This window comes from Sesamum indicum, linkage group LG15 (genome assembly GCF_000512975.1).
Source record: "Sesamum indicum cultivar Zhongzhi No. 13 linkage group LG15, S_indicum_v1.0, whole genome shotgun sequence".
Classification (NCBI taxonomy): Eukaryota; Viridiplantae; Streptophyta; class Magnoliopsida; order Lamiales; family Pedaliaceae; genus Sesamum; species Sesamum indicum.
In genome coordinates this window covers 5,098,801-5,112,050 of record NC_026159.1, presented here as the reverse complement: position 1 = coordinate 5,112,050, position 13,250 = coordinate 5,098,801, and the positions used below count along the sequence as shown (strand labels likewise).

At 37.1% G+C, this 13,250-nt stretch overlaps 2 protein-coding genes across 6 annotated transcripts; one reads left to right on the top strand and one right to left on the bottom strand.

Annotated features, from left to right (window-relative positions):
• On the top strand, window positions 98-7,921 carry LOC105177928 (chloroplastic group IIA intron splicing facilitator CRS1, chloroplastic). 5 transcript variants are annotated; one of them, XM_011101239.2, is made up of 10 exons: window positions 98-1,274; window positions 1,704-2,184; window positions 2,399-2,529; window positions 3,454-3,804; window positions 3,880-4,036; window positions 5,607-5,896; window positions 5,986-6,045; window positions 6,270-6,308; window positions 6,502-6,576; window positions 7,789-7,921. In XM_011101239.2, exons 1-8 carry the CDS (start codon window positions 354-356, stop codon window positions 6,294-6,296), a joined length of 2,418 nt encoding a protein of 805 aa, XP_011099541.1. In that variant the 5' UTR covers window positions 98-353; the 3' UTR covers window positions 6,297-6,308; window positions 6,502-6,576; window positions 7,789-7,921. The 5 variants fall into 5 exon arrangements, with proteins under 5 accessions (XP_011099541.1, XP_011099540.1, XP_020554718.1 ...); XM_011101238.2 differs by having other exon boundaries at window positions 6,270-6,404; XM_020699059.1 differs by having other exon boundaries at window positions 7,812-7,902.
• Window positions 7,892-11,360, bottom strand: LOC105178346 (LEAF RUST 10 DISEASE-RESISTANCE LOCUS RECEPTOR-LIKE PROTEIN KINASE-like 2.1). Its single transcript, XM_020699134.1, is given in 5 exon segments — window positions 7,892-8,391; window positions 9,012-10,032; window positions 10,035-10,129; window positions 10,223-10,253; window positions 11,169-11,360. Coding segments are annotated over 5 exon segments (1,386 nt in total). The 3' UTR covers window positions 7,892-8,344.

Genomic DNA, 13,250 nt, shown 5'->3' with positions numbered 1-13,250 from the left:
AGTCATAATAATATTATTCCCAATAAATTAATTTCTGACTTAAAATAAAAGTTCCTTGTCTTTTTTTAATAATTTTATTTATGCTTCTTCCCGGTGAATTGAAGGACTTTTTTGTATGAGAAATCAGATAAACTGCGTTCTCCACCTCAGACGACGCTGCCCGTTCAATACACCAACAGTCCCGCCGTGTAGGCGTGGTGGCGCCGCCGCCTTCTTGCTGCAACTGCCGGAAATCACGACGGGAGGCCCCCGTAAATGTTGAATTCCCATCTTAATAGATTGTGCGACTGAGTTACCTTTGGAAACAGTTTCTGCGATATTTCATTATAGATATTTTCATCGATAGTGATCCCATGTCTACCTCTCCTTCTCTATCGCATTTTTCAATCGCCATCTCTCCTTTCCCTTGCAATTCCGCAAAAATTCCAACTAGCTCTATCACTTTTGGTCCTCCTAAGTTTAATTTCATCGTCTTTTCTAGCTCTCCGACTAATGGCGGTAACAGAACAAAAATTGAAGGCAGAAGCATTGAACATGAACGGATGGATTATCATGTAAAATCTTCTGAACCTATTTCACATTCAGGTTCAGGAATCAAAGGTCCAACTGCTCCATGGATGAATGGAACTCTTCTGGTTAAGCCCAATGAAATCATGGAATTTAGGAAGTCAAGAACTAACAGAGATTCCACTTTTGGTGAAAATAGAAAACATCCTGATGTGGATTTGACTGGAAAAGTGGGGGGTGGAAGAGGTAAGGTGGCGATGAAGAAAATCTTTAAAGGCATCGAAAAGCTCCAAGAAAACCAGAATTTAGAAGAAACCAGAAACGACCCTAAAAATCTCAAGTTCAGATTTGCACCAGGAGCTCTCTGGGGAGATGGGGACTGTGAAAATGGTTCTGAAGTTGAGGAAAAATCTGAGGCAGCACAGGAGAGTTGGGAAAGTAATGGATTTGATATTCCTTTGCCTGAGGTTGAGAAAGAAGTGAAATTGAAGGAAATGCCATGGCAGAGGCATGAGAAAATGGTTATTAGGATGGTAAAGAAGGAGAAGGTAGTGAGAGCTGATGAGTTGGGACTTGATGAAATGTTGCTGGAAAGGCTGAGGGGTGAGGCTGCAACAATAAGAAAATGGGTGAAGGTTAAGAAAGCTGGGGTGACTCAAGCTGTTGTTGATCAAGTTCATTTTGTTTGGAGAAACAACGAGCTAGCCTTGCTTAAATTTGACCTCCCCTTGTGCCGAAATATGCATAGAGCACGAGAAATCGTTGAGGTCAGGGATTTAATTGCTTCTCATTAACTATAAAAATATTGTGGGTAGTTTGAGTCTGCCATCATTCTTAGGGAAGATTAGAATGGTAGTTTAGACACTGCAAAAGAGCAACTCTAGATTTCCCCCAGAACCTCTTGTATTATTATGCTGATGTTATTGAAGTTGTCATTCCATGATAAGTTTTAGGTACTCTTTTAGTCTTCAAGTGAGTTAGATTTGAGCATGATTGTCGTTATATCTTTTCATTAGGGTCCTTTCTGGAAGTGCCTTATCTGCCAGATGTCATCCCAACTTTCAAACATAATCAATGTGAAAAGACTTTGTTTAAGTAGATATCTATCACCTTCCGTTGGTCCCAATCGGCGCTTGTTCTATGCTAGAAATATTGTTTTGGTTGCATGCATAATATATTACTTATTTGTTGAGCAGATGAAGACAGGAGGGGTTGTCGTTTGGAGTAATAAAGACTTTCTTGCTGTTTATAGAGGGTGCAATTACAAGTCAGGTTCGAAAAACTTTTGGAACAAACATGGCAAGTCTGCCGGTGATGAAGAAAATTTTTCCTCCACTATGAATCACCAAAATACTACAACTGTAGCCCGAGTAAGTCCTGATGGTAGTGCTCTAGATGAAATGATCCATGAAAAAGATGGTGAATGGGAAAGTTTACACATGCCATCACTATATGAAAGAGAAGCTGATAGATTATTGGATGGATTAGGTCCACGCTTTGTTGATTGGTGGATGCAAAAGCCTTTGCCTGTTGACGCAGACTTGCTTCCAGAACTTGTTCCTGGATTTAAGACACCTTTCAGGCTTTGTCCACCTTTTACTAGATCGAAGCTGACAGATGCTGAGCTTACATATCTGAGGAAGCTTGCTCGTCCTTTACCGACTCATTTTGTTCTTGGTACTTTTCCTGCTATGCTTGTATAAGATCATTCTAAACTGATCACTGTTAGGTCATACTATAAGTTCATTTACAGTCTGATACATTGATTTACTTGAAAGTTTCAGTTTTTGTCTGACACATTTGGTTGGTCACTAGCATGTGTATTTTGTTTTTACTTTTGTAAATGGTTGTGCCTATAGCTCTAACTGAATTTTGTTTGAGTTTCCTGAAGGAAGAAACAGGAAACTGCAAGGATTGGCAGCAGCCATCCTAAAATTGTGGGAAAAATGCCATATAGCAAAGATTGCTTTGAAGTGGGGGATTCCAAACACAGATAATGAGCAAATGGCTAATGAGCTTAAGGCAAGTGTGATTTAAATAGGATGTTTGATGTGTCTAATGCAGTATGTTGTCAAACGTTGAGGTTTTCCACTATATGCCAATGTGTGTATGATTGGCCTGCTACCTGCACCAAGTATGAAATCCGAGAGCATTCTATCCTTGATACTCTGTCTGTTATTTGACCATGCCTTAATTGTTGGTCATGTACTTGAAGAAGAAATAGTTAAATGATTTACTCACTGAAACTAGCATTCTTTTCTATTTGGTATGATTAATGGACGCCTGAAAATTTGGATTGGGGTACGTATGAGATCAATCAAATGCTTCATGAGATTTAATAGCATAGCACACATTGATGCCCATGCTCAATTTTTTTCACCAACAAGATGTGCCATAACTTTGGCCTATTCCATTGTTACACTCTGATGAGTTGAACCAAAACCACAGCATGTGATAATTTGGTTGGTCTGAAATATCTGTTTATGCTCCTGAAAAAAAAAAGAAAAAAAGAAAAAGGAAAAAAAGAGGAAATATCTGTGTATGCATGTAAAATGTCTTTTGGTGTATGCTTTCCTCAGATCAGGAATTTCAGGACTCCGGAATCCCTCTGAAAGAGAAGAGAAAGAAACTATACTTTTAGCATAATTAAAAATACAAAAATGAATGATAATATATGTACGCCCTAGTTTTTATGCATGCATGCTTTATTTGATTTAAGGTTAGCCTGCAGAAGTTGTTATTTTGGATTTTGGAATAACTTCACATGGGTTAGACTGGTAGGATTGGTTTATGGGGTCCCCATCAATGAGTCAATACAATAACAGAATTATCATCGAATAAGGTATCTAGACCCTGTCGATGAGTCGAAATTGTCAAATTTACCCTTATGAACTTTTAAGCAGAAAGAACATTGTGCTTATCTATAATTATATTGTTCTGATGCAGAATCTCACTGGAGGAGTTCTTTTACTGCGTAATAAGTACTTGATAATTCTTTATAGAGGCAAGGACTTTGTTCCCTCTGAAGTTGCAGAAGCAGTGGCTGAACGAGAAATGGAGCTAACAAGATGCCAACTTCGGGAAGAAACTGCAAGACTAAAAGCAAGTGAAGCCTTTTCCATCAGTGATGAAGATTCAGTTAACTCTGGGATTGTGGGTACTTTATCAGAATTTCAGCATATTCACTCAGAAATTGGGAACCACAAGAAAAGGGAGACTGAGATTGAAGTTCAACTGGAAGCAGAACGGGAAAGACTGGAAAAGGAACTCAAAGAACAAGAGCGAAAGCTATATATTGTAAGATTTTGTGTTCTTGTTTCACATTATATTTTACTACTAAAATGGTGATATTTATTAGCTTTTACCTTGTAGCTTAAGAAAAAGATAGAGAAGTCGGCTAAAAGACTAGAGAAACTAAAAAATGCATCGAGATTTTCTGAGCAAGATCCAGATGTGGAAGTTATCTCCAAAGAGGAGAGACAATGTCTAAGGGAGATGGGATTGAAAATTGATAGCAGCTTAGTGCTTGGTAAGTAAAAAAGCTTTTGTTACTTATGTTTTTCTGTTAGTGAATCTTTGGGTCTTCGACTATAATTGTTATTTAATTATTATAAGTTTCTTTGGTATAATACTCGATCTTGATCAGTGTTTTCCTTTTATGAAGTATTCTCAAATAGTATGACCAAAAGCTCAGATTTTGTTTGTTGTCAAAATGATACTGATCCACCATATGGTGGATGCAATGGAACCACAAGACTGGTTTTTCCAAAAACGAGTACCTATTTCCTTTCTTTAAGTGTAGAAGTGACAGGAAAGGAGGATAAACTGTATATAATGTTCCGAGAACTGTTACAACTGGCACTAAAAGAGATCTCAGCATCTCATCAATTATTTTGTAGTTTACACTTATTTACTTATGGAAAGAAGTACATCCTTGTAGAAAATGCTACAGCCTCCTACCAGAGAAATATCTTTGTGCATTATTTTCAGCAAACCAAAGACTTCCTTCCCCTTAGTCTTACCAATGAACTTCAGTTCACCCCATATTTCCATTCCTTCAGCCTGTTCAATATCAATTAATCCTTCCTGTCTTCATCCTTGGAATCTTAAGGACTCCAATAGCAGAAATTAATACAACCTGAGTGCTAGAAAATTTAGACTGGATAACCCCTCTTCAAGCGGCTAACCCAAAGTAAGCCTAATCAGTCCTACATTTTAGGAAATATCTAAAAAAATGGATCTCTTCCAAAGGGAGCACAATAATTTTTACCATGCAACAGAATTGCAGTGGCCACTGCCTATCTCAGTTGTTTCATCAGCAAGGAATGTTAAGAAAGTGGTCTTCAATGCAGTACAAACAGCTGCTTTTGGCCATTATAGTTCTCCGATCAGACATCTTTAGAAATCTGCAGTATCACCATGCCATCCTTGAAATGTTTGTCAAGAGACAATGGGTTTCTGAAACTTCTTTCCTCTTATTCCACTTCCCATCCTCACGGTTTGGTTTTCTTCTCTCTTCTTATTTAATGCTAACTGCTGTTTACCATAGGCAACTAATGGAACATTGCCAAGCAGTAGAGTAAGCAGGAAGCAGCTGCGTCCTCTGACCTGGAAATAAGTGCACACATACAAGTTTTGATATAGTGACATTCCCCCCTTAATTTCGCGACTTGCATGGATGATGATATGCATAGACCTTTTCTGTCCACTGAACTCAAAATCCTGGTTTTTATTAGAATGAAAATGCTTAGCCTCTAAAACTACCACTTGAAGAATCTTAAGATTATACTTGTCAGTTGGTAGCTCATACTGAAGCTTTAAACTGCGTCTCTGCCTCTCAATTAAATTTGACAACACATTTTATTCATATGGTCAAGCTGAGGCAGCAAAAAAAATAGAGTTCAGAGGTTGGATCTATCTGGTTCTTGGAACCCTTTTCTTTTTTTCTTTTCCTGACTGTGTGGCAATGAGTTTGAGACTTCAGTTTGAGTTTTTTAACAAGATTAAATTGATAAAGTTTTTTTTTTCCTTTGTTGTTTTGATGCTTCTAAGTCCCTATACACTCATATTTGCTATCATATAACATGTTACGGCTTCAGGAAGGCGTGGGGTTTATGATGGTGTCATAGAAGGAATACATCAACACTGGAAGCACAGAGAAATTGTTAAAGTGATTACAATGCAGAAAAAGCTTTTGCAGGTCTTGCACACAGCGAAATGTCTTGAGGCAGAAAGTGGTGGGATCCTTGTCAACGTAATTAAGCTTAAAGAAGGGCATGCAATAATACTTTATCGTGGGAAAAACTACAAACGCCCAAAGTCAGCAGCACAAAATTTGCTGAGTAAAAAAGAGGCATTATCGAGGTCTCTTGAAATCCAGAGACTTGGTGTAAGTAAATTTTCACATCCATTTCAAGCCATCTTTTTGCTTGTTTGACTGAGATCTGTGTGCCTAATTGATTTTATTTTCTCCAATAGTCTCTGAAGTTCTTCGCCAATCAAAGAGAGCAGGCAATCTGTGATCTAAAATCTGAGCTGGTAACCTCTATGTTGCCTTTTTATTTTTGACACAACAATCTTTCAATATATGTGTTTCCACGTGATGATTATTTATGATTGGATAGATTAGTTGAAGTCTCTGTGATCAATTGCATAAACTGAAAGCATCAGCTGACAACTTTCCAACTTCATCATTATGTCATGGATGATGGATATCTGCACCTCCGATTCATTTATGATTCACTTATCGCACAAATTTGCAGGCTGAGCTCTTAGAAAAGAAGAATTGATTCCAGAAGCTGGTAAGCCTATTCAACGTGTATATTCTTGCAACTCTTTCAATTCTTTTTTTTGGAGTGAAACATGGTGGATAAAGAACTATGCAACACATGTAAAGGGTATGGCTCATATCTATATGCTTGTTTTAACATACTTTCGTGGTGATAAGTTTGAGCAGAGAGTTAGCATTATTCTAATGAGCAGCTTTGCATATAGGTATGAAATCGCTGGTTTTGGATTCTCTTTCCAATGGTTTGATAACAACCATCGCATTCTAGATCTGACATTCAGGTACGTGACACACTCATGTCTGTGCATAAACATCTAAAAGTTAAAAATAATGAATTTCAGAACTTTTATTATTTGAATTTATGTTTCATCAATGAAGATAAAATTTTAGTACATAAAAAAGGAAATTACTTAAAAGAATAAATCGAGAGAAAATAAATATTGTGACAAAATGAATAAAATGTCAAAATTAAACTGAAAAGTAATAAGAATCACTTTCAGAGAGAGAAAATGAATAAATGTGGAGTTGGAGAGAGAGTAGAAAGGAATGCGGGACGTGGAGGTTGTTACGAGAGTGTGCCAAATAAGGTGCTCTTTAATGTTAAACTAGTGTGTTGCATAATTAAATAATTTAATTAACTTTTATTTTTAAAATTATATTTTAATTTTGATTAAAATTATTTAAAATGTTGAAAAATAAAGAAAGTTATAAAAAGTTAAATTTGTGGAAGTTGAGAAGAGTGGACAATTTGATGCTTATGAAAATAGTATAGATAATATCAATATAGTAGAATTAGCACATTGCATTTAAGTTTATTACACATCACTTTGACATGTTTTGAAATTAGGTTCAAATACATAAACACTTCATGCCTTTGACAAAATTATGATTACACCCCTTTTAGGAGGTTGTAATTTCAAGTACATCGCCTATAACATATCTTAAGGTACATTACACTAACACCCTCGAGGGGGTATACCTGTAGTATTGCAAAATGCATGGGATGTTTGTGTATTTAGTTTTAACTTCAGGGATGTGAATTAACTTACCCAAAAATATACATCTAAAAAACTATTTACATTTATTTTAAGTTTTCAACGTTAAGGGCTGTACTTTTGGTTCTCCATTATTAATGCATATACTATCTGCATGCACTATATAGAGACACATATTGCATACGCACATGAACTTAGCTGATATTTATACTTGCTTTAAAATAATTTTTTCTTGCCTCTACTTTAAAATAATCCTTTCGGCAGTTAATTGTTCTTAGTCACAGTCATTGTGTTTTTGTAATTGCATGTAGAGAAGATTGAGAATTTCAAAGATTGTTAGTGGTTGAAGAGGAAATTCTCTTATATATATTTAAAGATGTAAAGATTATTTATAATTTACTTAACTTAGCCAAATATCCAGTATTGTAATTTTTTTACAATTAATCTAAAATTTCTGAACAGGGCTAAAATTTTATTCCATTGCATCTTCTATTACAGTTAGAATTTTCGCTTCAATGCAGCGGCCAGCCAACCTCGTCCAGGCAGAAATTGAATATGTGGTAAAAATAGTCATCCGGGACAACCCCTGTTTTTCACAATCAAATAATGCAGCAGGGTACCCAGCAGGCTGACTTATATTTCTGATAATCAGTTGTTGCCCATTCAGTCTGAAATTTCTCAAACAAAGAATAATCACTATGATCACCAGCGGAGAGTGAGGTCAAGAGCCTGTTGAGTTTTCTTGAGAACAAAGATTCGGTTCTCCGGCATCCTGATTTCCTCTGGCTGTCCTCAAGAACTAGACCGAGTATAGACCAGTAATGGGCAGCCGCCAGGATACAGGGTGCCGTCTGATGTCAAGATCCAGCTACTGAGCACAGCTTCCATAGAACCAATTTCAGAAAATGCTGCAGCTTCTCTGGGCCCAGATTAAAAACAGTTTTAAGTTTGATGATACATTGGCTGTAGGAAGTGATTAAGATACAGATGAGTTATTACAGAGCAAGTTTTGTGCTGTTCTTTCTGAAACATCCCCAACTGGTCCAAAAAGATATTACCGAATCTGCCTTCCAGTCATCTTCTGTAAGTAAATGCCTCTTTCTGCAATAATATGATTTCCAAAATGGATTGAATTTATACATTCTTTATAATAAAAATAATGCATAAAGAATACTTAAGAAACCAATCAACAATTAATTAGTTCTAGTGGTGAATTTATATAGTTTAATGAATTCATAAAGTTCAAGTTAATTATACCTTTCGTTTTCCATAAAATTGAATATGCAAATTTCTCGTATGAAATAATTTTCGGTTCCAAATTATCTTAAACCTTTTACAACACGTTCTATTAAAAGATTATGTTAATTTTATTATGATTTATTTGTAAATAAGACAATTCAATATTTTTCTTAAAAAATCTAATTCATCATTCATAATACATAACTTATCAATATATATTCATTTGATATTCATGAACCAACGGGATGGAAATGAAATATACAATTCTTTGTACAGAAGTTAAAGAGTAAATGTTACTGTATCTATATTTGTTCTTGAAAACACAGCAGAAAAAGAATGTCTATGAAATAATTGGTATAAGTTGCAAAATTGACCAAGTCCTAGCCTTCTCTTTTCTCTCTTTCTTGCTACAAACAATCTCAGAATATGCAACATAATTTGGCAGAGTTGGACATTAAAGAAATTGTCATCCAGTAGCTAACCTTCCGTTGATATTTCTGCGTCTGCATCTACAGAAACTGAAGAGGAAAATTGTGGTCCTGACAAGTTGGGAGAATAGAGGAATGGCTTAGGGGGAATTTGTATAGACTCAAGACTTCCTTCTAACATCTCCACAACCTTAGTCATTGGTGGCCTGTCTGATGGAGCAGTCTGAATGCACCAAACCCCTACCAAAAACATTTTCCTTGCACTTTCTTCTTGCTCTTCAGTCATGAGACCATCTAATTTTTCATTCTTGAGTACAATGTGTCGGTAAATTTTCTCAAGAAAATAATCTTCGCTTGATTCAATTGCCTCAATATCATTTTTTCTTGCTCCAGCCATTTCAAGAAGCATCATTCCAAAACTATACACATCGGACTTGTGAGAAACTGCTCCAAAGTTTCTCGAGAAAACTTCGGGAGCTATGTATCCAACAGTCCCTCTTGCCCCAAGCATTGATATTATACTCTGCTGCTTCTTGAACAATTTAGCAAGCCCAAAGTCAGATATTTTCGGGCAAAATTCTTCGTCCAAAAGAATGTTCTGAGGCTTGATGTCAAAATGAACAATCCTTGTGTTGCAACCTCTGTGTAGATACTCAAGACCTCGGGCAACGCCTACTGCAATTCCATACAATGTTTCCCAATCCAACTGACAGCCTGGATCAGTTGATCCACTCTTACAGATGAACTTGTCCAATGATTTGTTTGGCATATATTCATAGACTAACACTCTTTTCTCTCTGTCATAGCAAAATCCCAGTAGATTGACAATGTTTACATGGGAGGTTCTACTGATACTGGCAACTTCATTAATGAATTCTTCCGTGTTGTTATCAGTCTCAGTTAAGACCTTAACCGCAACAAGCTGGCCATCGGGTAACTTACCTTTGTATACAATGCCATATCCTCCTTTCCCCAGCTTTTCTGCAAAGGAATTAGTTATTTTCTTGATTTCCCTGTAGTTATATCTCTTTGGAGCCAGAGATCCATGGCTGAGTAGAAACTTGTCGATGTTTTGCTACTTTTTTGGTCAGCCTCCTGCAGTTTAAATTGTTTTCTGATGTAGAAAATGATGATGGATGATATAACTAAACCAGCAATACCAAGTGACACCCCTGCATAGAAGCAGAAAATAGATTATGAAATTCGAGTTGAACAATAAGAGGATTGAATATACTGGAAAGAGTAGGTTACCTATTATGACATACTTGTGCAGATCAGAAAGCACCTTTGTAGATCCTGAAAGAAAAAAACTAGTAATCATAGGAACATGAAGAAATCATTTCCCTCTACTATGCAGGCACATACATGAACTTGCAAGGACTGATTACTCTAGTTCTATTATTATTCTTTTCCCAGAGCAACATTCATAGGTTTTGCCACAATTCTTGAATCAGAAGAATTTTCAGGAATTATGACTTGTAAGCGAAAATGGAGAAACGACAAAGCGACACTCGGATTCAGATGTTAAGGCAGGAGATGAATGGACAACAATCTGCAAATTGGGAGTTAGAATACTCTTTCCATTTCATTTGTCCTAGTATACCTGTTTTTGACACTTTTAGACTGAGCTACTGGTGATGGCTCGATAAATTGAATGCAACATTGATAATTTCCTACTATGTTTCCACTAGCAGAACACTCGTTAGGAGTTCACAGGAGTTCAGCTCAAGAGATATATATATATATATGTATGTATGTATGTATGTATATAGCAACCTACATATATATGGGTGGATTTTTGAATAATGTCTATAGAAAAGGTACTGGCAAAAGTTCATATTTCAAAGAGAAGCAAATGTTAAAATGACAATTGGACAGAGGAACAAAGACCTGGAAAACTTTTACATCTCAGCAAGAAGTTTAAACACAAAACGGATCATAAACATAACATAGATAAAGAACCTTGCATTATGCAGTATAAAACTAGTGAAAGACCACAAACTACGAATTCCATCCTGAGGAATCCTAAACAGCAACACTCATTGACGACAAAGTCTCAACTCTCAAATTATGCTCTCTACTACTTAGAAGATTTCTTCTTCTCAACTGTCATTCAGACCATCGGTTAGAAATGTATAACACATAGTAGTACTATAGTAGCATATTACAAAAGTCAGCATAATAAACTGAGATGTAAAAACTCCCAATTACCTGCAAAAGGCCGTGTAGCGTTCGGACCATCCCTTCCGGGAGAAGTGTCAAAGCAAAAGGACAAGGTCTATTGCCACAGATACAAAGGGGTCGACCCAAGACCGAATCAAACCCGCATTGCCCGCCCAATCCACTGCACTTAGAACACAATCTCTCATAAGGGTCGCTATAATTCACACTAAAACCCTGCATTAGTGCTTCCCCAAGACTCAGCTACAAATCCGTGAGCCCATTGCTAGCGGACCTCAAAACGGGGACGCTAATAATCATTCTACAATATATAATTCTCAGAATCGGGTCATGAGGGATCGGTCCCACCAGATAATAAGAGTCGGTAAACTTCAAACCAGGGGAATTACAGCTAAAATGATTGTAGGGTGAGGTAGGCATGGCAGAAACATTACAGCCGTAGAACAGATTGAGGTCGTCGTTTTGGGGACCATCGTAGGAAAAAAGAGTGGAATTGAGTGTAGTGTTGTGGAATTCAGAGGGACAGGTATTATTGTAGAGGTCGGAGCGGGAGAGAATGAGGGTCTTCTGAGGTTGATGGATTTGCAGAACTCGATAGGTGAGTGAGGTTTGAGTGGTCAACTCCGTAATGTTGTTGTCCCGACAGGTGAGTGAGAAGCCGGGGAAGCCGCAGTGGGCGGGACGGTCACCGCCGGAGAAAGGGTAAGTGATGTTGGTAATGGGGCCGCAGGAGAAGGTGCGGTTGCAGTTTGGGTAGGTGGTGGTGGGTTGAGAATAGGCGGCGGTGAAGAGGGTGGCGGTGGTGAGTGTGATGAGGAGCGAGGAAAGAGAGGGAGGCATTTCTTGGTGGGTGTTTGAACTTTGAAGACCTTAAACTTGACGACATTGGCTTGGATGGAACATTTTGTTTAAATTCTTTTGCTCTTCACTGAAACAATCTTTTGTTTATTGTTACAGCAGCCTTTCTTGACTAAGGAAATTTATAAACTCTTTTCCTTCCTTTTGGTAAGAGTTATTTAATCACACATTTCTGTATCAAATTGGCTTTACAGCACAACAACTTTCCCACCAGAGAGTTATTTAATCACACTTTATGTATCACAGTATCACGTACTGATCTTGCATTCACACGTGTATTATATGCTGTTCTTACTGCAGATGGAGAACCAGCAAGTGTGAAAAGATGTTTAAAGAATTTGCTGTGTCCAAAACGCGCAAGGGAGAAAAGACTTTGGTGGTATTAAGACAAAATTTTCATTGGAGAAATGGAGATAATGTTAAAGAGGTTTTTCCAAGGATTATTTTCTGGTGAGCAGATGACTAAAATGATTATACAAATAGTTCAGTGATCGGTGAACATGGGCAGCTGAGTCACGCTGCAACCTGCATGGGTACACAGTTATGTTCTGGTCATCAGCAGCCGAAGAGAATTCGGAAAGGTTGAAATCCAACATATAGGTTGTGATGGAAAGAAAAGTTTTACGAATGGTGTCCCACAGGTCTTCATCAATGTTGGTAGGATGTCGATGAGATCGATGTACAGGAAGGGAACATCACCTATGCAATCGAGCTGGGAGCAGTGATAGCCTCAGGGGAGGCTGGTTGCCCGTTGCCTCCCCAGAATGGATAGCCTGTTGCCATGATCTGAGTTAGCATTATCCTAATCCTTATGAGCAGCTTTGCACTGAAGCTGCTGTCTAGTTTTGCAGACATTCAGGTATTACTCTGATTACATCTAGAATTAACACGTTGCAAGAAATTTTCTCACCCGTCACTTTCAATTACTAAGTAAAATCTATGTGCATTTCAGAAACACTAATTTCATGTACAAATAGTGGTAAATACTATAAATTAAGCGGGAAGAACTTAGAAAAACTAAGATGGCGTGGCATTTACCTCAAGTATGAGATATTTGGATTCTAGATATATTATTCATAATTATGGATAAAAAAATGTTGGAATTAATTGTAATTATTTTATGAAATTAAAAGTAGGATGTTTAATAGTACCCACGTTTACTTGCTATGTTTTCTCACCATTAACTATGAAATGATCTTTCCACCCTTTTCATTATTTGTAAAGAATATTATGACTTTACTGATTAAAAAAATC